The sequence below is a fragment of the Calidris pugnax genome, unplaced genomic scaffold (assembly GCF_001431845.1).
Source record: "Calidris pugnax isolate Ruff unplaced genomic scaffold, ASM143184v1 scaffold24, whole genome shotgun sequence".
NCBI lineage: Eukaryota > Metazoa > Chordata > Aves > Charadriiformes > Scolopacidae > Calidris > Calidris pugnax.
The window spans coordinates 25,644,368-25,670,139 of record NW_015090922.1 but is presented as its reverse complement, the minus strand read 5'-3'; the positions used below and the strand labels follow the sequence as shown (position 1 = coordinate 25,670,139).

Genomic DNA, 25,772 nt, shown 5'->3' with positions numbered 1-25,772 from the left:
ATTTAGTAGTGGAGATACACTTGAGATGATAAACTGCTTGGAAGAGATGATTTACTCTCCCATTAAGACATTATTAATTTAATTTGCCTGTTCTTGTTGATGGATATACTATTCTTAAATTCCATTACTAAGTTTCTGGACAGTATTTTAAGATAACCCTCTAACCATCTTGCAGCAAACATACTTTAGAAAAAAGGTTTGAATACTGGTTTTCTAAACTTTCAGACAATGTTGCTTTTCCCCTTTCTTCCTTAAAAAAAACACCAATAAACACTTGTGTATGCTGAAACTATAACTGGAGGTATTTCAGTTGAAGTGCAATGTTAAGTTTGACAGGAAGCGTAATGTTGTTGTAGTAAGTGAGGGTTATCATATAAATGGCTCGTTCAAGAAGTACAGGCAGTGGAAAAGGAACACATCCATACCTGTCTCCCCAAAGAAAACAGGTTATAGATCTGTAAATTTGGCATGTAAGCTCTTTTTAAAATGTATTTGGATATTTGAATACATCACTGAACAAAAAAAAACAGAGTTATTTACCCCTTAGCTAAATTTTATAAACACTGCAAATTTTCAGCTGCTGCTGAACATTCTCCTGAGCTGTGTGAATGAAAGTTTTTCATCCTGTATGTGACTATATCACATGGCTTCTTTTCCAGAAGTGGAATAGTGTTTTTATCTCGCTTCTCCCTGAACAGGCTGATAATATTGATCTCTTTCAGTATTGCTGTTTTGGAAATCTTCTTGACAAATATTAATATGATTGATTAGGTCAAATTTGTACTCGTGAATCAGCAAATCCAGTTTCTCTTGTTTATATCCAGATTCCTGTCTGGATATAACTGATCTTGTTTCCATATTCTCATATCATGATATGTTTCTGCTAAATGAGTGCTCACTGTTAATACTCTTTGCCCTTTTAGTTAATTCAACTAGTTTATAATCACCCTGACGTTTATGTTTTCCTTTAGAGAACTTGATAAAGGTAACAGTTGTAATAGGCCAGGTATCCTTTTGGGTCCCTGTTAGAAATGCTTCTAGTAGAAACAGATTCCTTCTTTGCAGGTGGTTCTTGCAGTATAGTTATTGTCCAGTATATATTTGTTGTTATTTTTCATGAAGTGGTAATAGATGAGGAAGAAGAGAATGGAGATGCCCTGGCTTGTGAGGAAATCTTTATAAAAGGACATAATCACTTAACTTTGACAAAATCAAAAACTACATTCTCACCTTGCAAGTCACTGTCAGTAGCCTTTGTCTCTCACTCCTCGTCAAGTGTCACAAATGGTTGGTTGTGGACTATTGGCAAGGGATTGGTGTGACATTACAGAGCATATGTGGTATCAGAATTTATTGATCACCACTAAGATTGCAGTATCGTCAATAATAATCTTACGTACTTATTTTCTTCCACCCTCTGCTTTTCTCTCTTCTGTTTCAGTTCACTGGGTAAGTATTGTCTGTGTAGTTTCTGCCCTGCCTGCAGTGGGCTTACAGGTTGCTGGAGCTGGGCTGTGTGCCTCCGTAGCTGTCACATCTCTTCCTTTCTGGATGGGTTATAGTCCCTCTACAGAGACTAGAGATTTTCCTTCTTTCTTGTCATATGGTCACCAGCCACTGCATTTACTTGCCACAGCTTGCATAACTTTCTTTTCTGCCCCTCCAGCAACTGCTCAACCAACCACTTTCCGCTTTTTACTCTGGGAGCAATTGCAACAGGCATTGCCATTCAAGTTTTTGGGTTGTTTTTTATTTATTTTATTTTCTGGAGGTAATAGTCGAGTATGAGATTTCCTACTGAAGAAAAATATAATTAAATCAAGTTTAGGATTAAGTAAATCAGCGCAAAGCTTTGGAAGAAGAGTTATATTTTTTGTGTAAAAGTGAGTTAAGCTTAGTCAGAGAGGGGAAAAGATAAAATGAAATTTACTTCTCATATGCCAAAGTAAACGCATCTCCAGAGGCATCTGCCCTGATTAGGTAAACTTGTTTAAGAATGAAAGCATGTAACTTTGACTTAGACAAGGTTTTCATATGTACGAGCTTATTTAATCTGGCACATGATCAATTTTACTGTCAGGTACTAGGGAGAAAGTAAAGTCTATGAAGTATTTATACAATAATAACAATAATAATAAACAACCCCCCCGCATGGCGTCTCATGCCCTGTAAAAGAGGAATGTAGCTGGAGGAATTTCCTCAAGGGCTTGGTGTAAATGAGTGATGGTGACGCCCACTCCAGGAGATCACAATCTTCTTTTGACAAATGTTCTTGAGCACCTTAAATATAGAATCCTTTCCTAGCTTCCTTACAATGGGTGTTTTAATTGTAGAGTGGTGTGGAAACATTGCATAACTAATTGCAGTAAGTCTGTTTTTAATTAGTTTATTTGGAAAAGAGTAAATACTTAATCTCTCAGTGAGGAAACACTATTACTTTTTCTAGACTGTCTACCTTTTCAATACAGGCCCATAATTTTTGTCTTGTTACTGAGCTCTGTGGAACCTGGATTTGAGGACAATGAGAGATGGATATTCAACAGTGTCTCCTGACACATCTTTACTACTGTTTTTCGCTTTCACCATATGTGATAAGAAATTGTGCTGGCATAGAACATTGCTGGATACTGATAAGCAGAAATAGCAGAAATCTGCTCTGAAAAAAACACACAACAAACGACACCACAATTACAAGATTGTACCGTGACAAAAATAAGGATTAGATTCTTATATGCCCAGGACTTTTAGCATAGTTTAATTTCAGATGCTGGTTCTGTTTTGGATTTATCCATGTAGAATTTACACAATCATATGTAAAAATGAAAAAAAATATATAGTGAGAAGCATACAGTATCAGTCACATTGTAGCTTCTCCTTTTCCTGTAGTCTCTTTTATTAGCAGTACTGACTACAACCCTTCTGGGTAAGTCTGTTTCATGTATAATATGCCCTATACTATGAAGCAAGGTCTAGTTAAATTTCAGATATATTTTAACAGATTTTGGAAGTTGAGGATTGAGATAATTTTAAGATGTTAGTTTTAGTCTTGGGGATTCATTTACCCTTAAAAATTAACTAGTTTCGCAGAGTCTATGTGGTGCAATTCAGTGGTTAGTAGCTGTTTGATGATGTACAGATATCTGCAAGATTTTAATTAAGAAATAGCTGTCTTCTGTCTTATTACTTGGCTTATCCTATTACACTAATCCTCATCTGGTGTAATACTGATTGCTTTTCTAGATAGAAAAGTGCTATTTAATATATGGCTGAAAAACAGGAGAGGTAAGAAAATTTAAGATAAAGGCATTCATTTGTGTATTTGTCAGGTCATCGGCTTTATGTTAGTGCGTAGGAGCTGTGAACTATGAGCAGCCCTCATGCTCTGAAAGAGTCTCTGATGTGAAGTACTTGGAGCACATTTTCTGCTAGGCTGTAAGCTGATAATCTTTGATTGGATGTGTTGTCCCCATTGCCAGTGCTTACCTGCCTTAAGTAAAGTGGCTTAAGTTAAATGGCTAAAAGAACATCCTTGATTGCATCTGGATACAGAATCTCTGCTTATGCGGAATGGAGGACTGTTGGAAGGTCGTATGTGCATGTCACATGTGTATAGTGCATCATCAAAATAGATGAGGAAATACAGCCTACAGTGCACTTTATATATTCTTTAATACAACCGTCACATTATTACTTCATTTCACTTGTGTGAATCTTATCTTCAGGAGCTTCGATCACGAGAGGAGGAGTTGACAAGGGCAGCTCTTCAGCAAAAATCCCAAGAAGAATTACTTAAGCGCCGTGAGCAACAGTTAGCAGAGCGCGAGATCGATGTACTGGAGCGTGAGCTGAATATCATGATATTCCAGTTAAATCAAGAGAAACCCAATGTAAAGAAGAGGAAGGGCAAATTTAAAAGAAGCCGGTTGAAACTTAAAGATGGACACAGAATTAGTTTGCCTTCAGGTTTGTAATGATCAAATATGCAGGCTTCAGTTCTGTGATTAATGTTTTCAGTATTGGCTTCCATTTTAATTCATTGCCAGGTCCTTCTACCCTAATAGTGTGAAAGGGTATGGTAAGAATTGTATTTCTCTTTGTGTTTCTCTTTTCCTAAGGAAACAACTTTCACGTATCATTTTCTTATGGAGTAGTCCTCATTTCAGCTGGAAGAATCTTCAGTTAGAAGCCCATTGTATCTGGAGGGAAAGGTTACCAGCATGGGAGCCACACCATTTAAGACTGATTCGAAGTTCAGATTTTTACTATCATTATTCTTGTGCAGAAGGAAAAGTACCTTTTTATCGCATCCCAAAACCTTCTAACATGATCAAATATTAGCGCTGTTTGCCCTAAACTTGCAAATACCTTGCAGAAAAACAGCAGCTTGTAAAGGCTGGAGGTACAAGCGCAGTAGATCCACACTTTAAGCTTGTTGCCATCACAAATACAACACAGCAGTTACAATCTTTAATGTCTTGCTTCTTGCAAGTAAACACTGCAATAGCAAAAGAAGATACTATTTCAGAATACAAGTATGGTATAATTTGAATGTTCGAGCATTTAATTCCACCCATGAATGCATTAAAATGCCCCCTTTGCAAAGCAGGTGTGTTTGTAGAGAGTCGGGGTATTTTAATGTTAGGGACTGGTTTAGTGATGCCTTTTTAATGTTGCCACGAGATGGCACTACGGAAATTCAAGGTTATGCCAATGGTTGGGAAGCCTTCGGTAGTGGTACCCAGTGTTCTGGTGTCGATGGGCTTCCTTTCAGTGGCTTCCAGGTCGAGTCAGTCAGTTTATTACTAATGCAGTAAGAACGCCATGCTAACACAGGGTCTGATCAAATGATAGCTGTCCAGTAGTTGGAAGGAGACAGAGGGCAATAGTATTTAGAGTTTAAGCTTGTTTTTCCTTACTTTAAAAATAATAATAACAGCAAATAAAATAAAAATCACACTACAGCCTCCCAGACAAGCATGTTAAATTGGTTTATGCTGCATCACAAGCTTAAACTAAGTAATTGGTCCTTTGTTTCCAGTTCTGCTCATATTTAACTTGAAAAAGTGATAATGGTTTTATTCAGAAGACCACTTAGCTCTTTGTTGTCCAGAATCCTCCAGATGAACTTGTCGTTGAGACAATTCTGTTATAAGACAAGTATACAATCTAATTGCACTGATGATGGAGATTAGAGAGGGGCATGTAATCAAATTGTATTTCATAGATTTTTTTACTACTTGGCAATATTTGTTGTTATTATTTTTTTACTACATTGCTATAAATATTTGTAATTCTGTTGTTTGGTGTCCTGTTTTTCTGACTTGTTGATAAATGTGATTTCTTTGTTAATGCTGCTTTTTACATCGTATATGAACAACATTTTAAAAACATAAGGCAAATCTGATTGTCATGAATATTGATTGGCTTGAAATGAAATACTGAGATTTTTTTCTTTCCCTCTGTGACAACCAACAGCTTGTGATGTGAATGTGTCTCAGTTGGGTCCACCTGGACATACCTGCTTTTGTTGATGTTACTGCAAACCTATCATATGGTGTCTGTGAAGGTGTGAAATTCTGCCTGTTTGACTCTAGCTCTTAATGAAACAATTTAGATTATGAGTTTGTCAGTGTTTTTAATATGAACATCTCTCTATCGAGTCTAATTCATTATATAGTTTTATTCGTTTTAAGTACAGCAGTATAATGTCCTGAAGAGTTTTTAATTAGAACACTACAACTGATTTGTTTTGCTCTCTTACAGATTTCCAGCACAAAATAACAGTGCAGGCCTCCCCCAATCTGGATAAGAGGAGGAGTTTAAATAGTAACAGCTCTAGTCCATCAAGTAGTCCCACAATAATTCCTCGTCTTCGAGCTATACAGTGTAAGTCTCCACCGTTTGGTCAATAGAGACTGTTTGTCCCATGTACTCGCTGAAACACTGGTAGTAGTATCAAATTCCAGACAGATTTCTGACAGATTTCCAGTTCTCTTAACTTGTTCTAACATTTGCAACTTGTTCTTTGATGGGAGAGCTAATCTTGCTAAAATGCTAACTAATTTTCAGTAATTCAACATGATTATATATGCTTTAAATCATATCTTTCCTTAATAACTTCAGGAACTCATTTGTAAACTGACTGGGATAAAACAATGAAGAATCCAAATTTATAATGGCAAAAGGCAAAGCATCACATTTAGAGCCCATGTAAGATGGAAAACAAGTTTTTATTTGGTATTGGAGTTGATAAAGGAAATAAGATATGGACTGTCAAGAAAAAAACAATATTCAGAGAATAAGGGAGTCATGTAAAAAGGAAAGTTCAAAGAATCAGTCAGCAACTCAGTTTCCTTATAACAAAACAGAAGCAATCTTTAAGCAGCACAAACCCTGGAGAAAATAAAGAAAATAAAGAAGCTTGCTTTAGTTTTTTGAAAACAAGAGAAAGAAATAAAAATAAAATTGTGAGTATGCTTGTAGTCTACATTATTCCATGTATACTGATGACGGAAGGGAAGTTGTGTTCATGCTTACGTAGTGGAGGTACCATGAATATGGAAGAAAATGGATCATATTGTTGCAGTGAAGCCCACATTTATATTTGGGAATGACATGCGTAGAGATAGAAAACATTTCCTACAGGATTCACTACTTGAATTTGGGCTGTCTGATCTATTATGCAAAATAGATTGTCCAATTATCCATATTCAGCGTGGAATGCCTTAAGCTTCTCTCTCTGAAATCGGTGGAACCTGTTCCAGCTCGTTGCTTGTGGACGGTGACTATCTTCTTTTGCAAGGGTAGTCAGCTCTGAAGGAAATTACTTCACACTCTGGCTTTATCAGATGTAAATAAGGAGGAGGGGAAATCAAAATGCATGGGGATTTTTTTTCTGCTTACCGTTCTGTAGCTAGTATGGAGAATTTATTTTTATTTTAAACCAGTCTGAAACTTTAAATAAAGTTTAGATAGAAACCAGATCTCTCATCTCCTTTGGGATACCTCTGCCTTATGAAATCCTTTTCATTATTAATGTCTAAAGGAGAAGTGATATCTTTTCTGGCAGTAACTTTATTATTTGTTTGAAATGTAACTGATACAGTTCCCTGGGTGAAGACCATTACTACCCGTATCTTATGGATAAAGGAGAGAGGTGGACAAACCCTGCTTTGCTTTTCTTAATGAAAATTTGAGATGGAAGGAAAATTACGTAGTCTTTTTCAAAGGTTACCTGACACAGTATCTGTAGTGATAAAGGTTTTCTGACCTCAAACTGAGTGGTGGGTTTTTATGGTTGGATGCTTTTTTTACTGCAGAAAGGTAAGAAAGGCTTTTCTTAGTAAAATGTCATAATTGCATATAAAATGAGACAGTCTTATTTATCTTTAATTCTCCTTGCTCTGTATGGAAATGCTTGGAAATGAAGCAATTATCAGAAAACTGGAGGGTTAGTGGTTTTTTTTTAAAATGCACAGCCTTACATAAGCTAGAGCAGTGCCACTCCTTGCATGTGTGCTTAGTGCCGCTAGGAAGTTTTCTTTTCTTTTTTTTATATTTGAGCAGGCATTTGTATTTGTAGGACTAGAACATACAGGACAACATAAAGGCTCTCCTTTAAGTAGTACGTTTCTGTTTCTGAGTTTGGATCCCTAGGCTTAACCTAACAGCTTATCAGATATCTCAGGAGTATCTAGCTGAAACAATTTAGCTTCCACGCCCATCTGCACCTGTGCAAAATAAATTCTCTTTCCCACAATAATGTTTTATCTTGATTTAACTTCAAAGTGCCTTTGTTTCAATAAGACTTGCTCAAATACAGGTGATTTGAACAGGCAGATCTAGCAATTGGTTACTTGATTGCTTTGTCATGAGCGAGTCTAGCTTCCAAATCTAAAAGTTTTTTAACAAAAATATAGTTATTTGTAAATCTCATTATTAGAACAAATCCAGCTGATTTTGGAAGATATTTTAAAGAGAGGCAGAAAATCAGTAAGATATATATTCCATAGGTCCTGGCATGTGGTAGAAAATGCTGGGGCAAAGAAGGCAGGCGGAGTGCCGTACTAGAGAGGAAGCTGTGCTGGGGAGAAGGTGTGTGGTGAGGCAGGAGAAGTACCATGCTCCTGTGTAATGTGGAAGCAGAAGAACCACGGGCGTGAAAATGGCACCTCATTTTTCATGCTGTTACAACTGGCTGCGTTGTTTTTCTTCAAGGTCTCTCCATCATAGCTGTAAGCGTGCTACCTTGATAGCAAGCTGCTTTTCCAGTTAGTTACATATGAAAATCTACTTGCCTGAGTCTGGTCATAGAAAGAGGATCCTCTAAACCATACAGTAAAAACCCACTATCAAAAGATGCTTAGTGCCTTTATAGATCTGGGCTTTATCACCCAAAGATAAAAATATAAAAAGGGAAACAGTTCCGTTTCTGAAATCAACTTGACTAAGATCTGTACTACATTCTCTCAATTTTTCCTCAGTGATTCCCAAAACAGATACACACACAGCTAATGGCCGAAGAAACAGTGTATATGTGTACCAGCAAGATGTAGATATCACAAGTGAATATGAACTTCCCAGTGGGGTTATGAAAAAAGGCAAGATTTCATTATGTTTCAAAGGTGCTGGTTCTGTTTAATGAAACAGTTGAGACAGTGACAGACTAAGCATTTAATGAAGGTTAGGCACTTTAAAAGTATAATTTGTTTTGGTGTAGTGAGAAAGAAAATATTAATCATTGTCACAATTGGAATATTCTGTTTCATTTGACAGCAATTGTTCCACAACATATATTTTCTTCATTGGAATTTAAGTGCTCAGTCTAGCTCACTTGTCTGAATTATCTAAATATAAGTTTCTCAGTTAAAGGAAGCATGAGCAATATGATTTTTTAATTATTTTTTTTTGCTGCTTTGTCTTTCATTTGGGTCTCTTATCAGCTCATGAATTGTTTTTCTTGCTTGCTCATCTTTTTGGACTGGTGCAGTTTGCGTGCCTGCTTTTGTAAAAGAAAAAATATTTTGTCTACTGCTCGTTGTGTTTCTGTGTCAAAATGGTTTTGCAGTGGAGAAAATAATCTGTTCTGTCAAAATATTTTGGGTTTAGAAATACTATTTACGTGTAGGGTTTTTTTGTTCATGTTTTTAAATCCAATCTCTAGTAACTTCAGATGAAAGCAACAGAACTTGGGGAAGGAGCACAACTTATCACCAAGAAGAGTTTGAAGATGTGAAGAGGAGTTTTAAAAAGAGAGGTTGTACGTGGGGACCAAGCTCAGTTCAAACAAAGGATCGTGCAGATTGTAAGGACAAGTATGTCTATTACATTTTGTTTGTTTGATAATACTAAGCGTTCTTGGTAACTGAATCACTAACATAGGTATAGCGTGTGAGAGAAGTCCTGCAGTCTCTAGTTAAAGCTAGAACTCAGCCCTACCTTTTAATTAATTTAGGAATTACATCAATAATGAAGAGCTCCCTCACATAGACTTGAAAATAATACACTTACTTAAAGTTTTACTGGATCCTATCTATTACCCTTTATCTCTGGTTTTTGAGACTTGGAACATACTGGGATGCTGAGCTACTAATGCATAGCAGACATGGCCTATCTCTCTTTCTTGCCCTTCCTCACACTGAGTTGAGGCACTACAAGCATGGCCCACAGTAGGTGCTTCCAGTATGATTCAGCAAGACTGACTTTGTATACGCAAAGAACAGGTCACACCAGCAACATCATTTACACTGACAAGCTCAGGGTGAAAGGATTCTGAAAACCAGTTGGACACGTACACTTTCAGATTATTTTTTTTGATTCCTCAAAACTGGAGATTAACAATTTTTCTGAAACAAGAGATCCTTTTCCTTGTTTCTTGCAGTATATATAATTATTTATAGCACCTTTTTTTTGCTTGGTAGAGCCATCCACTTATTTATCTGTGGCAGTCCTTGGTTCCAGACCATCTATTGAAAATGGCTTTATGAGATTTTTGTATGTTTTAAAGTCACTATGTTTAATTAATTTACAATATTCACATAATTTCTTTGTGAATAATTTATTCGCAGTGAAACTGTTGCCCAGGTTTTGAACCAACTTCAGTTTTTCAATGGGTAGTCAAGGCCCTTTTTCAATTGGCTTTCTTTTTAGGCCTGAAACTTTCATCTAAGGAATACCTGATATAAGGCATACATCAATTTACAATCATATGACTCTGTGCTATTACATACAATTTTTTTGCCTTGGGAAAGTTACTGTTTTCGAGTTATGTACTACATGTTTATAGTTTAAAAATGAAAGCTGTTTTAGTACTCTGTCAAAGTGTATATAAGCATGGCATACTCTGTAATATCAAAATAACTATTGTTATTTCAGAATAAGACCCCTTTCAGATGGCAGCAACCCTTGGTCGACACTTCTAATGAAAAATCAGAAGGGTGTTCCCTTAGCTTCCCTATTTGTGGACCAAGGTAAGAGCTATTTTTGAGAAAGTGAAAGTTGCCATATAATGGCATTAAGTCTACCCTCCAGTGTTATAAATTGTATTGCTTCAATTCCTCAATGCAGATTATTAGAAGAGTAGTTGTGCTACAAATTATTCTTCTGTGCAAAAAACTATCTATTAAAGAAATGGACTTTCTAATGGAAAAATTTGAAAATTATTATGAATATTGTAAGTGTTAACATTTTTACATTTCCACCATTAGCAGCCAAGAAATATACATGGTGCGTGAACAGTACCTCATAGAGATATGTTTTTCTTAACTCATATTGCAGGCTGCTCTGTATATGAGGTCTGCAGGCACCACATTTTAGCCTCTTCTAAAACGAAATATCTAAATCAGTAATTGTCTTGATATCTAAATGATCCTTAATGATTTTTATTGTTAGTGGGCTCTGCGTAGTTGTTAAAAAAATGCATAGTTGTTTAAAAACTTGTAAGCCCTTATGTATTACCAGATATTAGTTCCTTGTTTTTTAAATGAGACTTATTCTCTAAATACTCAAGGAAAAAAAAAAAAAATTTCAAATCTTAAATTTCTTTAGGCAGCATTTATTTGCAGATAGATCACAAGGGAAAACATAGTTAAGCCTCTTAGGATAAAGAACATAATAGCTGTATGTTGTTTTTTTGTCTACTACTATAATGTACTATGACTGTACAATATTCATAATAATTTTCAAATTTGCACATACTTTCTCTACTACAGATTCTTATCTAAAAAAAAAAAAAAAAACAGTTACCAGTGTCAGGAAAAAAACTGTGATATAACATGGTTTCTGTACCAGCGGCTAGATTTATGCCAGCTGGAAGAGGAAATGGTAAACTGCTTGGACACTGCTGCACGTTTTTTTCCTCCCTAGGAAAAAGGCATTTTCATCTTCGTATATACTGGTAGAGGTATAAATCAAGGCTTCACAAATAGTAGTTTTATAGATTTATTAGCTTAATTATAAACCCCTACATACAGAGAAGATTATACAAGTTTATATATTTGAACTTTAAAGATTTTGTGTTTATTCTATAACATTCAGTAGTTTATAGTTAAACAACGCATGTAAGACAAATTATACCATCCATTTTAATTGTCATTACATGTGAGATCTCAAATTTACTTTTTACTCTGGACCACCGTGGCCTAATGTATTAATTGGAAAAATTTCTAGTAACACACTGGATTTTGGAACACAGATTAATTGAAAAAGTTGTAAAGAATCTGTTTGAGATATTATCTGGCAGTTTGCATAGTAAATTACTTTGCTGTAATTCATAAACAGAAATATTTTCCATATTAGTTGAAAAGCACTACCAAAATATTGCAAATCTTCAAATATCACATAAAATGCGAAGACAGTATGTACTCTTCAGTTGTGTTGAGTGCATGAAGGTTTGGAGCTACATTATGTCTCTCTTAAAATAAAGATATGTCTTTCAGATGTGAAATAATTTATTTACAGTTAGCTTATGTAGTCAGGAAGACTGATCGGCAAGTTGCTTCTAATAGAGTTTGCTTTTGGGATGCTAAAAAGATGAAATTGTAGCAAAGCAGCACTTCTGTTATTTTAAAGACTATCAAGAGAACATGAAGAGGTTGAGAGTTAGAATGTGTTTCTGAATCTTACCATGTGAGTCTCTGAGCTTTGGACTACATCTAAAGGGGGCGTATACACTGTACCTTAAGATTAATACTTGTGCATGTGAAAGGAAATAGTGGTGTAAATATGCAGACATGCGGTAGCAAAATAGCCAAATTGCATTCTTAAAGTGTACTGTAATGTTTTATAGGTGTCTGTACTGATAAGAAACTTCTCCCTGAAGGTTCGGACATTAAAAGACCAAAGCCAATTAAGTTGCCGAATCAGGCCTATATTAATCTACCTCTTTGGAAAGATGATCAGGGAGAGAATACAGTAGAGCATGAGAGCTTTGAAGAAGGAACCTCTGCCAGTTCTACAAATAGTACTCCTCAAATGACACCTACAAACAGTCTGAGCAGGACACCGCAGAAAAAGAAGACCGATTCAGTGCTGTATGGGTGTGCTGTCCTCCTTGCATCTGTTGCCCTGGGCTTAGATATCAGAAGGCTGAACAAATCGCAGGGCCCAGATGAACTCTTGCCTAAAGATGAGAAGAAGAAGCGTGATGGAATATTTCAGCGTGCTTCAAAATTTCGCAGGAGTGCCAGCCCTACAAGGCTGCAGTCCAAGAAAGAGGAAATGAGTATTCCATCCCTAAATCCAGCTGCAAATACTGTGAATCTTCTCTCTATGCCCTCCATTTCCACAAAATGCCTACTTCAGTCTGACAGTGAAGATGCGTTTGTAAGCTCTGTGCTTAATGATTGTGGTCCATGTAGTTCCACTGATGACTTTTCATCTGAAACTTCTGAGAGTAGGAGAGAACAAAGGACGCAGCTGGCTCCTAAGACAGTTTCTACACAATTGAAAAATCAGCCTTTTAATCTTGGTCTGAAACAAGAATCTCAAAATGTGCCAAATGATTCCTCAACAAAGTTAAGTGTGTTGGGTCACAGACGAACCTTATCCGATGGCAACAATTTTCAGACCACAGGTGGGTGATTAAGAACTTAAAATATAGGAAATTTTTAAGTAGAGAAACAGAAACTATAGGGAAGCTAGTCATTCACTAATGAGTTGCTAAGATTTTTGTTACAATGTTAATGTGTTAGCTGAGTCACCATGAGTGTATGTTGGTAGGCCCTCTCTGTCTCAACCCTGAATAAACTGCCAGCATTTGGAGTAATGTCCTGTTAGAAATGTGAGTAGGGAGGTTTAAGGGGGAAGAGATGGTTTATTTATTTTTCTCAGGTACGGCAAAAATAGGTTTCCCTGGTCCTTTCATGTTGGTGAGAACTTGCTTTTGAAATGTACATTATTAGCATCATGGCTGAAATAAACTGAACCATGTGAGGAGCATGCATTATGTAGTTGTGGACTTTGTGAGACTGAGAGTACACTTATTTCAGAGTTTCACAGTCCACATAGGTGAGTGAGTGAGCGAGCATCATTTTAGTACTGCACGTTTATTAACTTCAAGAAAAATAAATTTGGTAAGTTTTAATTTTCGTGCTGAGCTAGAAGTTATGTCACAAGTTCCACAAGTCCTTAAGTTAAGCCGTTGGTAAAAATTTAAGATAAAAACCAGTATTTAAATCTGGCCTCCATGTAAATGGATAAGCTTAAAGAGTTTGTGAAAAAAAATTCTAAATTTCAATACTGATGTTCTTACATGTAATATTCTCCATGGTACTCTTTGCGCGTGTAATTACTCATAATAACTGGTCTAATTTGTAGGGCTTTATTCCAATATTAACATTCATCCAGTTTCTGGGTAGTTAGTGCTTTCTCTCTAGAACTCTTTTGGAGCAGTAAAATAAATTGTTGTGGCCTCAAGGAGAGAGTATAGATGCAAAAATGTTATTTGAGCACTGCTGGTCCTCTCTTAGAAGATTCCCCACAAATGTAAGAGCCTCTTCATTTTTCTGGTTGGGAAAAACCCCACTAGTATTTATGGCAACCCAGTTTTACAAATGGCAAAGAAATCAAGAAGTTACATAGTTAAATTGTCTTTTTTTGTTTGACCTTTCCTTTCCCTTAGCTAATGGATTTGCTTCAACCGATGATGTCTCCACGTTACCAGTTCTATCAGTTACTGGAAGTCTGCACTCTACGTCTGTTCAACGAAGTAGCAATCACAGCAGTGTTTCAACTGAAAAGCAAAGCACTGTCAATATTATATCGAGGCCTCGACCTTCTTCTCTAAGAAATAAAATTGATGCATGGCAGATTATTCCACGTATTATTAAACCAAACTCTAAAGACTCCGAATATTTAGAGGGCAATGTAGATCCAGATGTTAACTTCTTGCCAGATACTGAGGAAAGAACTAACTGCCACATGCCCTCATTACTTGATATCGATGTGGAAGGTCAAAACAGAGACTGTACTGTGCCTTTGTGTAGAATGAAGAGCAAAACTTGTCGGCCATCTATATATGAACTGGAGAGAGAGTTTCTGTCGTGAGTGCCTTTCATTTTGAAAATGTTTGCTTTTTAAAGGGGAACAAATATAAAATTCTTGTCCATCTAATGCTTTGTGCTGCTGTTTTCTGATGTACTGTGACAAATAGTACCAAAATTATTAAAATGGGCAGCTAATTAAGAAAGTGTAGTAGGTGCCTTTTTCAAATGTTCCTTGGAATCCTAGCTAGTAACTCTTAAAGCACAATGCTGCAAAATAGTATTCTAGGTGAACTTCATATTTTTAACAACTAAAATAACATGCCCACTTCCCTCTGCAGCGCCACAGAATTTTTCTTTAGGTTTAAGAGGTTCTGCTTGAAATTTAACTTTTGCACATTTTCAAAATGAACAACATCCAGGAAGATTGTGTTCCATCAAGAAGAGATTTGCCTAAGAAGTTGTCTGCAGCTTGCCTCTGTGGCCTGTAGAATTAGGGAGGGGGCCAGGGGATTTAAGGTAAGGTGCTGGTATGGGAGGCTCTGTTCACTCCTCATTAAGTAGCTGGTTACTTTTTGGCATTCGATACTGAAGTTGGTTAAGGACCAGCAGTTGAATTCACAGTCTTTGCCCTTGGTTTTTGTGAGAACTTTCAACTGTGTGCATTAGTTTCTCCAGAAAGTTACACTGCTTGTATAAACACTTAGGTTTCAGGCACCATATTCAATTGAGAAGTACACTTCAGTATTGCGATTGGATTAAAGGTATTTGACATACTTTATAATGTGAAACATTCTTTGTAGGTAAGGATACACTGGAACGTAAATATTTGTACTGTTAACCTTCTGAAGACTACGCTGTTTGCACTGAAAGCAATATTCTTGGTTTGGGATTTTTTTTGTTTGTGGTGGAGGGGTTTGCCCCCCTTCTTGTTTTTTAAACTCTGCTGCACCTTGTATTGAGGAAAGATGATGGATTTTAAGGATGATTGGTTTTGGTTTTCAGTGAGCCAATGGTGCATTTTACTGCACTCAAATTTTAAGACTGCAATAATTTAATACTAAGTCTTTCAGTATAGTCTTTGCAGCTTTTCTTCCTAAAGTTACTATTGAGTGCCCCGTTATTCACATATAGGAATTAAAGGAAAAGATATGCTTGACTGGTTTTCAGTGACAGAAAAGTTCCAGAAGATTCCAAGTAATTAATTGTGGAGAGAGGAACACTTAACCTTGATAACATTGATAGTTTAATTTTTTCAGTATCACTAAGGGATTAAATAAAACCAAATGCACAGTATACTTTCCCTGATAAAAGCATTTCTTGAATTAAAGGACTACCCCTCATAATCCAGTATTTGAAGTCTCAATTTTGCATATCATTCGACACTTAAATAGTCTTCATAAATAAAATTAGGTAATGTTAGAATAAAACTAACATGTTTCCATCAGAACACTGTTTTATTGAGACCTTTGTTTTAAGTGTTTTCTTCACCTTTGCTCTGGTTTCTGGAAGTCCAATTGTCAAATAGAATACACAATTGCTTAAAGTTTCAAAACCAAGGGATTAAAAAAGAAAGTTCCTGTTCAAGACTGGTGTGCAGCACAGTGGCTGTGTTGGGGATGACAGATACATAGAAAATCATCAAGTCTTAATCAGAGAGCAGAACACAGAAAATGCAACTTCCCAGCTCAAAGTGAAAACAGAAAAGGATTTCCTTAAAGTATTAGTTTACCAAAAGTAAAGACATAACCACTAGTTGTCTGTAAAACTAAATGCTTGCACAGCAGATTAAGTTATTACATTTTGTTTGAACCTGTTTCTATTTCAGTATTCTTATTTCTTTGTCAACGTGATTCAAGTTTCATACTGTTCTTTGTCTTTTCTTTAATTTCGTCAGAACACTTTAATAGATTGTCTATTCCAGTTTTAATACAAAATGTTTTCATAAAATAAAATCAGTTAGGTAATGCACACAGATCAAATTTTGCTTAGAGCTTAACAGCAGATTTATCTTCAAGGCTTAATTAGAATTTTGGAGCATTATGTATATTTCAACTCTTTCTTGATCAATTATTCCTGTGTAATACTGAGAGAAAAGGAGTTGATTGTATTACATGTTTCTGAAGAAAGTATGTCTGTTAGGCTTTCTACAGGAAAATCTCAGGTGCTGAAGTATTTTTTCTTGTAAACTTCTGTACTTTTAAGGTTTATATAATTTTGAATGTTGAATTTTGCACCCAATGTTTTGTAATCAATAGTGTCAGTATAAAAAGTCCATTGTGAATGGTATTGTTTTCACTTATCAGTGGCTTATCTCTCCTGTAATTAAACAAAGATTTCTTTTCCTGTTCAGTGGGTAATTTCCCACAAAAGTGGGACTTATAATATGACCAGCCCAGTACATTGTAATTAATTTAGGTGTTTGTATTCCGAGACAGTTTAGGTAAGCCATCTCAAATACTTCTCTTATGTGATGCAGGTTTTTTTAAGCTATAGTCTATAGCGCTTTATAATTATTTTTTATATAGTTTAAAATTATAGGCCAGTCTTAACTGAAATTAGAAAGAGAAAAAGAAAAAAATATTGCAATCATGGTTTCACAGTCTGTATTTCACTTGTCACCAGAGAAACTTTCTGTAAAGGTATGGGAACCTGGTGTGTATTAAGTGATCTGTCTTGGTTAAAGGTATATTTATTTCAATGTAGGTTAATAGCCTGACCAAATAATAATTTATGTTGATTGTTTTAGCATAATACTGAAGGTGCTTACACTACAAAGATTAAGATAAACACTTGACTGCTGTTTTACAAAACCTGATGATTTAAATGTTTTTATTTAAAAAATAAATATTTTGTAGCTACTGTATTGCAAAGTGACCTGAATCTTATTGAAAAATATACTTTAATGCCTTCTTAATATGTACAAAGGAGTTCTCTGGTGAATAACCAGGAACTATAGACTATGGCCTGCCTGTTCTTGGAACATTAGAATGTAATTGTTACTTTAAGATTAATTATCCAGTACAGTAACATGAATGTTCCTGTAATTTTTTGCAATTGATGTGGGCAGAAACATATGGTAGAAGCTTGTTCTTTCTTTCATGTGACCATAATAGTTCTTTTGATGCTTTTACAATTTTGGCTGGGTATCTTAGAGGAGACAAACCAGTGTTTATAAATACATTCTGCATCTGATTCAGCATCAAGAATACAGGTAAGGAATAACATGCTTCTGTTGTGGGTTTGGGGGGGGGGGGCAGTTTGTTGGTTTTTTGGTTTGGGGGGGTGGGTATTCTGTTTTATACATTCTGCATCTGATTCAGCATCAAGAATACAGGTAAGGAATAACATGCTTCTGTTGTGGGTTTTGGGGGGGGGGGGCAGTTTGTTGGATTTTTGGTTTGGGGGTGTTGGTATTCTGTTTTTTTGTTTGGTTGGGGTTTTTTTTAGGCAAATGAAGCCAGTACTTTGTAATATTTTCTAACACCTTATTTTGTGAACTTCCCTCTTCCCTCATCATGCCATGGTTACATTAGCCCCTCTTTCAGTGTGGAGAAGAGGAAGTATCCATTTGCACAGTGGGAGATGTCCTTTGCAGGACAGAGCAAAGTCTGTAGCAGTGCAACAAAGTTCAAAGCTGTAAGCCCAATCTTGTAAAGACATGCCTGCATGGAGCTTTCAGTGAGGCGGGCCAGATAACAAATATTTATATGGCCTGTGAGCATCAGTATCAAGATCCCTTTTTTTTTTTATTGTATGTTAGTCAGTGTAGACCCACTGACAGTATATATTTCAGATGTTTTTTAAGTTTTGGGGTTTTTTAGCTATTGATTGATCTTCTCTGGTTAAGCAAATTCTGTTGGCTTATAGAACCAGGCCATTAAGAAGAAAAGCCGTACTGTCATTATCTATAGCTAGAAGATGTAAAGAATAGATATTGTCTACAGTGACATCACACTAGATAACTATGTAAGGCATATTAAGAGTGTGATAGCATGAGGTCATCACCTGTAGTCACTTTAGTAAGTTTGGGGGGGCTTTACATAATATATTCTTCTATCAGGCCTACAGAGCTGCCATGGGGTCCTGTTTCCACGGCTGTACTGGGTATTTCACAGTATATTTAGAAGAAAAGTGTGCCTGAGACTTTTTTTTTTTAAAAAAAAAAACAACAACAGGGTTCTGAATCCCTTCCAGAAAGTCGGGGTGCTCTTAAAATTTGCAGATTATGTGCTTGTAGATACTAAAAGGAAAGATAGATTCTCTTGTAGCTGTAACCATGCTCCTAGAGTATTTTTTCCCCCTTTACCTTACCATCTTTTTAACACTTTCAGGATTCTGAAGGAAGAGGAATGGACAGTGCTTCCCCTTTCTAGCTGTATGTGATGCGAATAGGGGCATCTGGCTTATGTGTCCTCCAAAAAATATTGCTGAAGGTAGTTCTGTGATAAAAAGCGCTGTGTAAATGTCTATATAGTATGAATATATATAGTGAATGCTTTACAGAAAAAGAATTACCTCAATTTTTGTCTGCAATGATTGTAGTACTTGTTTTGAATTTTACTTTTTTTGATACCTGATGAATTTTTTTCTGAATACATGTGTAAGTCAGGATAGGATGAAGCTGGGTTGCAGCTGAAAAGAAGCCCAAGTAAGAAAGTTTTGTCTCCACTTTCTCCTTTTCTCTATATAGTCCAATTCAAGTTTATCGTGCTGCTAACAGTGAAAAAGCCAGGAGATCCTGTAATCCGCAAAAGCCTTCATTGTAATATCAAGTACACTAAAAATGGCATTTCAGGACTGAGCGTGCGAAGCAGTGAGATTAATGATGCACACACTGCATATGGAAATCTATCAATATCTAAATCTTGTAATGCAAGCCAGTTAGCTTTTCTCCTTGGAAAGGAACTCAAAGGATCAAAACTGTGAAGTATTGGTTCACCATGGTGTAACAGATATGACAACAAGTGTACAGGAGACCGTATTTTAGAGATCAGTTATTTATTGCCCTTTTTCATTTACAATATGCTTGAACCTTGATTTCACATTGTGGATGATGTCAAAAGATGTCCTGCCGATTTCTTCTGATGTTGTTCAGGGTGTGTGCATCAGTGTAGTTACCACAAAGAGGGGTGGGAAAATGGCTTCTCTCTGCTGTAGTGGACGTAGGCAAAGCATCCCTCTTGACTCAAATCTGTTTTTTCTCACAAGTGCAGCTGTGCTTCTGGGGTCTTTTTCTTCATCTGTTTCTCTGAAGCCTGTTTCTGTTTCTGGAACTATGCCCAGGGTCCTGGTTCAATACTTCTTAGGACAGATTGATCCCATGGATCAATCAGCTTTCATCTAACAGCTCTGTTCTGTGGTAGGAGGCACTATCAAGATGTTTGCTCATTTTGTCTTTTTAGCAGTGATCCCCTGTTGTGAAAACACCTCAGTGTGCAGCAGGTCTTCCATGTTTATAGGCGTGTGTAAGCATCAGGAAGAAAAAAAAAATCAGTTTTATGGTCTTCTGTTCTTCACCAGTTCTCATAACAGTAATTCAATGGCTGATGCAATTAAGAGTTTTTTCTAATATTAGATGTGCTAGTGGGCTCAGAAAGGAGGTTTAAGGTAAGTGTTTGTTCTGAGGAAAGCTACAGTATGTTTTAACAGAGATGGCTATCCTGTTTCCCAGGGGCCTCCTTTTGTCAAACCTGGAGTAACCAGTGTTGTTCCCTTACCCTAGTCCCTTCACAGATATGTTGCTTGACTTGTTGATGCTTGTCTGTTAAGGAATAAAAGGCTGATTCTGTAGAATACACTGCAGAATAATTTTGCAGTTGTGCATTGCCAAACATGATTAAGTGGAAGTTTTTCCACTGTGTCATAAACTATGAGTTTTTTATGGCACTGGCTTGGCTAATGCTCCAAGAGCATGGCTCATCCATGAGAAAAGTACTTACTTGCAATGACAAGGGAACAGATTGTTTCTGTCCTTATTGCCAACAGTCTCTAGGTTTATCATATTCCATCTCATTCTTTTCTTTACTAGGGTAAACTATACAGTTACTTCAAGTTTTCCTCCTGAATAACTTCCTAGAAATTGGATCGCTCTCTGTTACTTTGCTTTGCCTCCCTCCCAAATTGTGAGTGTCCAAACATTTCTAGCTGAGACCGTGGCATCATCTGTGAGAGTGTTAAATGCCTTATCATGGTCAAAAGATACCTGCTGCTTCTCCCATTGCCAGAAGGCTTGTTATCCTGTCTTAAAAAGAAATCAGGTTTATTTGTAAAGTCTTGTTGAACACATAGTAGCTGTTACTTGTCCTCTTTGAGGTGCTTTCAAAGGGTCCTGATTGTCTTTTCAAACATTTGAAGAAAAATGGAAGGAGAGCTGGCTAGTTCATAATGTACCACCTCCATACAAAAGAAATCAAAACACCACCATCTTTTCTTTCCACAGTCTTTTGCTTTCCTGTGGTTCTTGGAAATGACTGCTCTAATCAGATTGGCTTTAGAACAAAGTTCATCAAGCCCAGCTAATTAGTAATTTTTTTTCCACTTTCTAAGCTTTCTCTAGACTGCTTTTTACCTACTTAGGTTGAAATAGGTAACTGTTTAACATCTGACACTTTTGCAAAAGACTGATGCAAATCAGATAATACTCATGATTTCTTGGCATCAACTAATGAGGTGGTGGCTTTGCCTCCTGAGAATTGTATCACAGTGCCTTTTCATGTGGGTTTTGTTTGTTTGGTTTTGTTACTACTATATTTATAATATGACTTATTTTGGGATTTCCTTCCAGTTTTACCTCATTTTGTCTCCATGTACTCTTGCGTTTTTAAACTTCTTTTTCTACAGGCTTTTGCCTTGTACTTGGTATCAATAAAGAATTCACAATTTACCCAAGTTAGCGATCTTCTGTAATTTCATTTATCTCACACTAAAGTAGTTAGAAGCCATGCCCTTGATCCACAGTTTCTAACTTATTTTTCTCTTATATTTTGCTGCTTATACTCAAGTCTGTCAGGTGCTGAAGTCTAGTTTTGTCAGTTTGGGGAAGAGAGATTGAGGAGTGTCCCCTTTTGGAATAAGTTCACAGAGATTTTTTTCAACACCTGTAGTTCTTCCTGTATTTTGGACTACTGAGCAACCATATGAATCTTTGATAAGTAAAGCAATATTTCCATCTGTTTTCCCTTTTTAATAAGCTTTTTCTTTCATGATTTATATTCTGGTCATGATACTTCTCATAAATTATGCTAAATGACTCATAATCTTGTTCACTGTATAAAGACTTTCAGCTCTTCCTCATCCTTACTATGGTTTCATATAGCCATCAAAGATTAGTTTCATCCACTCTTTTCTGTCCTTGATTTACTAGGACCATATTTATAAATAAATGCGTTTCTCCTCATTCTTAGGTCCATGTTCAGGTTGCCTTATTATTATTTTCCTGTGTGCCTTCGTCAACTGCCTCATTCGATCATAATTTAAAATCTTTCTCACTTGGTTAAGAAATCAATGTGCTAGATGGAGAGTCTTTGTCTAATAGCTTGTCTAGGTAGGCTTGTCCCCAGAGGTGTCCGATATCAAAGAGTTAAAAACACTATGTCTGGGTGTTATCAGTTCAGTGACCTCTCCCATGCTACTTTCAACAATAATTAACAGTGCTGTTTCAAGGAAGATTTAAAAAAATGTGTCTATGAATTGCTTTGGATCAGTGCAGCTAGTTTAATTTGCATTTGGGGTTACAAAATTCAAGTGATTTAGGAGCTCCACAAATTTTTAAAAGGCCAATGGGGCGTAAGCTTCTGAAATCTTACACTTGATTAAAATGTATGTTGTCTTTTTACTTTCTGACACTTTTAATATTTTCTCTTGAAGGTTTAACGTTGAACAGCGTCTTCTGAAAGAGCTTTGCTTCCCTGCAGGTTTCAGTGGAGTGAGCTCAGTGGGAAGGTTGTAGCTGCAGGCAGTACAAACGGGAGGTCAGACCCTGGCTCCGGGAGCAGCTTGGCATGGGATCTTGGGCAAGTCATTTCACTTCTCTGTAGCTTACACTGTAGCCCCCGTCTGCAAGATGAGCACAAGGATTTCATCCTCTTCTGTGAAGCACTTGGAGAGCTGTGATCAAAGGCACCATGTTCCAGGGGTAAACAACAGCTACAGCAGAGTTAATGCCTTAACTTCACACACAAAGAGGAGCTCTAACTCTTAGCCTGGGAACTGACTATGCTGCAGCTGTACATACTTTTCTTTCAAAGCACAGGTTCCTTGCAAGTTAAACTTTAACTTTGGGAAGGAATAATTCCAATAACAGCTGCCTGCAATGTTTTAACCAGTAATTGCCACACTAGGGAAATAATTACACAAAGTTTAGTGCATTTTTTTTAAAGATTCTAATGATTGGCCAAAACTATTAAAACTTGGCATTGATTTCCTGTTTCATACAGCAAATACTGTTACATTGTTCTCCCCCACCCTAAATTGATCTCCTCTGTCAGAATAAAAGGACTCTATATTTCAACCACTGCTGCTTAATACTACTGTTGTAAAGTTGCAATACCGGATTGCTCCCCATTTATGAGGGGGAAGCAAATATGCAAATATTCCCTAAAGAAGAATGATGTTACAGTTTATTGGCCAAAATGTCAGGATGAGTTCCTCATGCTGCTTTCCACAGTAGCATTCTCTCTTGGCACTGCTCCGGCTTTACTTTGGAGATAGAATTTAATAAATTAATGTGAAACATAAGGATGAGGGAGCAGAAGAGTTATTCCTGTATACAATGGGATGCAATTTAGGCATCTCATTGTATACAGAAATAAGTACTTGCTGTGAATTGGAAGAAGAGCAACCTCTGAATGGGTCTCTGGAGGCTGGTATAGGAAGCCTTGGCTCATAACTGAGCTACAGAAATTGAATGCCTAAAGCTATACTGTAAATCTCATCTCCCTAAAATACAGATCATGCAGTAGTACATTGCAGAGCTAGTGGGAGAAATGGTTCATCACTACCAGCATTCACCACCACAGTATCTGCATGCTCTAAGGGTATGAACATGAGATATGAGAAGCAAGTAAGGTTGAAAGTATGTGTGGTTTAAAGCCTCCAGCTTCAAATTCCAAGGGAAAGCAGCTGATGGATGAGCTGCATGGCAGCACCCTGTGATGCCAGGAGTCAGTTCTTTAAACTAGCCAAAATGCGGTTCTCTGCCTTGAAAGCTAACCACCTAGAAGAGCTGAGGAGATGTTTTCTGCAAAGTCTCTACTGATTAATTGTCACCTTTTTTATTATCTTTATGTTTGAGCGTGCAGCCTTCATTGTTCCTGTGGCTGTAACCTGCCTGCCGTGTTTGTACGCAAATGGCGAGACATTCACAGGCAACCAGGGCTCTGCAGGAAATCACAGCCAGTCTCTGTTGTTTCAATGTTAAATTGCTTTCAGTGACTTCTAGAAGCAGAGCAAATTGGGACTTTTCAATAATACTTTTTTGGCAAAAAAAAAAAAAAAAAGGCAAAACTGTCAAAGCCAAAACTTTTTGTCGAAGTGTGTTCTTGATAACCGGTTTGTCCTTGATTTATTTCTGGGATCCCAAAGATTAAGCTCTTCATTAAACTAGAGGTGTCCTACAGGGACACTGTGTATTTACTTGAGCTTCATGTATGATGTTGGATTTCACAAAAGTGATTTTCCTACTAATGGAATGTTTTGAAATAAAGTTCATCACACAAGAGCTTGATATGGATAGATTTCAAAAGTTCTGAGTGTTTTTCACACAAGACAGAATAATTCCTAAGAGGAATCTTCTACTTCAAGAGAACATATTTTGGATAAGATGCTAAAAAGTAATTTCTTAACTTCTTTTTCTTAAGGGTAGAAGCACAGCATTCAAATCCTGGCTAGACTCCAGCATATTTTTAATTCCCTACTGGTCATGAAAACAGATTCTACTCTTCTTACCCTGAACTACTGTAGAGAGTTGATAGCTGAACCAGTGTATTGCAAGGTACAACTGATTCTGTTTCAGCAATAGCTGTTGTTCCTTTGTGCCCTCAGCCTTGTACATTTATCTTAGGATTTTAAACAATGTTATAAATGCCTTTTGGAAGGTGTCATGGAAGACTAAGGTTTCCTGGATTTAACGAACTTTCAGTTTCTCACTCTTTGGCATGCTACATGCGCTCATTTTGATGGAGAAGTGTGCTAGTTTTCATAAGACCTACTATAATCAACTTTCAGATGGAATTCGAATCACATAATGAGTGGATGAGAACTAGTAAATGCAAAGTGGTATCTTGCAAACTCATGAACTTAAAACCAGCTACCAGAGATGAAGTTTGCCCAGTGGCACTTTTTGCAGTAGATTAGCTTGCTGGAAGACTAAAGAGGAAATCAAGATTAATCCACTCTCCTTGGCGAACCTTGGAGACTGTCCAAATTATGACAACTGCAGTTGCTGGAATGTAGAAATGCTGGGGCTTTACTGTGGGCAAAAAAAAGTATTAAAAGAACGCACCCTTCAGTTCCCATCTTGTAGACCTGTGGACAAAGTTGAATGGAAAATGCCTATATTTCAATGGACTATAACCAGTAAGGTCAAACACATCCTCCCTCTATGGCAAGTAACTTGCTAACAAATAAAACATGGAAGTGCAGATGAGAGAGACTGCTAGCCAACCTAAGTGTGTCTCCAAACTCTCTGGGTGGGGAAAACTGGAAGGTGCAAGTTGCCCAGCATCACTGGAACCTCTGTTAGGACAGGGGCCAAAATGAGAGTCTCAGAAGTTTTGACCATGTTCTTAATCCTCTCATGAGCTGTGCCCTTTTGGGTAAGACCAGTTGAAAGCAATAGATCTTCTTGACCAACTTAAAGCTGTGAGAACTGCATGTTAGCGTGTGCATTTGCTTCCCTTAACTGAGAACTGAAATACCAAAATAAATCTTTTCAACATCTTTTGGTACCCAAGGCAGCAGACAGAGGTAAATGCTGCCTCCTCTTTCCCCTGCCCCAGACTGATGGTGGGTATGGCAGAAGAGTGCAGCTGTCTTCTATTCAAATATAAATATTCAACACCTGCTTGTTCCTCCTGATTAGGGGAAAAGTTGAACTTTAACCTATTCAATTAGCAAGCCTGGTTAGACTCCTTATTTCTCCAGTAATCATGGGAATGTGCACAATGCCAATTTCCTTGACTGCTCACGGTGATGTAGTTGGGAACAGCAACATAAGCTGAATAAAAGAGTTGTCTTGGCACTTGGAAAATTATGGATCATCATGCTGATTAGCTTCAGTGTAGGACATTG

At 36.9% G+C, this 25,772-nt stretch overlaps 1 protein-coding gene across 6 annotated transcripts in view; it reads left to right on the top strand.

The window, feature by feature from the left end:
* The window catches only part of LOC106893367 (mitogen-activated protein kinase kinase kinase MLK4), a 41,622-nt gene extending 24,284 nt beyond the window's left edge, over nucleotides 1–17,338 (top strand). For 3 of the 6 annotated variants that reach the window (XM_014951287.1, XM_014951289.1, XM_014951294.1), the window contains 7 exons: nucleotides 3,723–3,963; nucleotides 5,764–5,886; nucleotides 8,484–8,624; nucleotides 9,164–9,314; nucleotides 10,375–10,469; nucleotides 12,287–13,072; nucleotides 14,120–17,338. In XM_014951287.1, coding sequence (XP_014806773.1) covers nucleotides 3,723–3,963; nucleotides 5,764–5,886; nucleotides 8,484–8,624; nucleotides 9,164–9,314; nucleotides 10,375–10,469; nucleotides 12,287–13,072; nucleotides 14,120–14,544 — 1,962 coding nt within the window. In that variant the 3' untranslated portion in view covers nucleotides 14,545–17,338. The remainder of the gene's footprint in view (nucleotides 1–3,722; nucleotides 3,964–5,763; nucleotides 5,887–8,483; nucleotides 8,625–9,163; nucleotides 9,315–10,374; nucleotides 10,470–12,286; nucleotides 13,073–14,119) is intronic. The other 3 variants (XM_014951293.1, XM_014951295.1, XM_014951288.1) reach the window with 2 other exon arrangements.
* The last annotated feature ends 8,434 nt before the right edge of the window (nucleotides 17,339–25,772 follow it).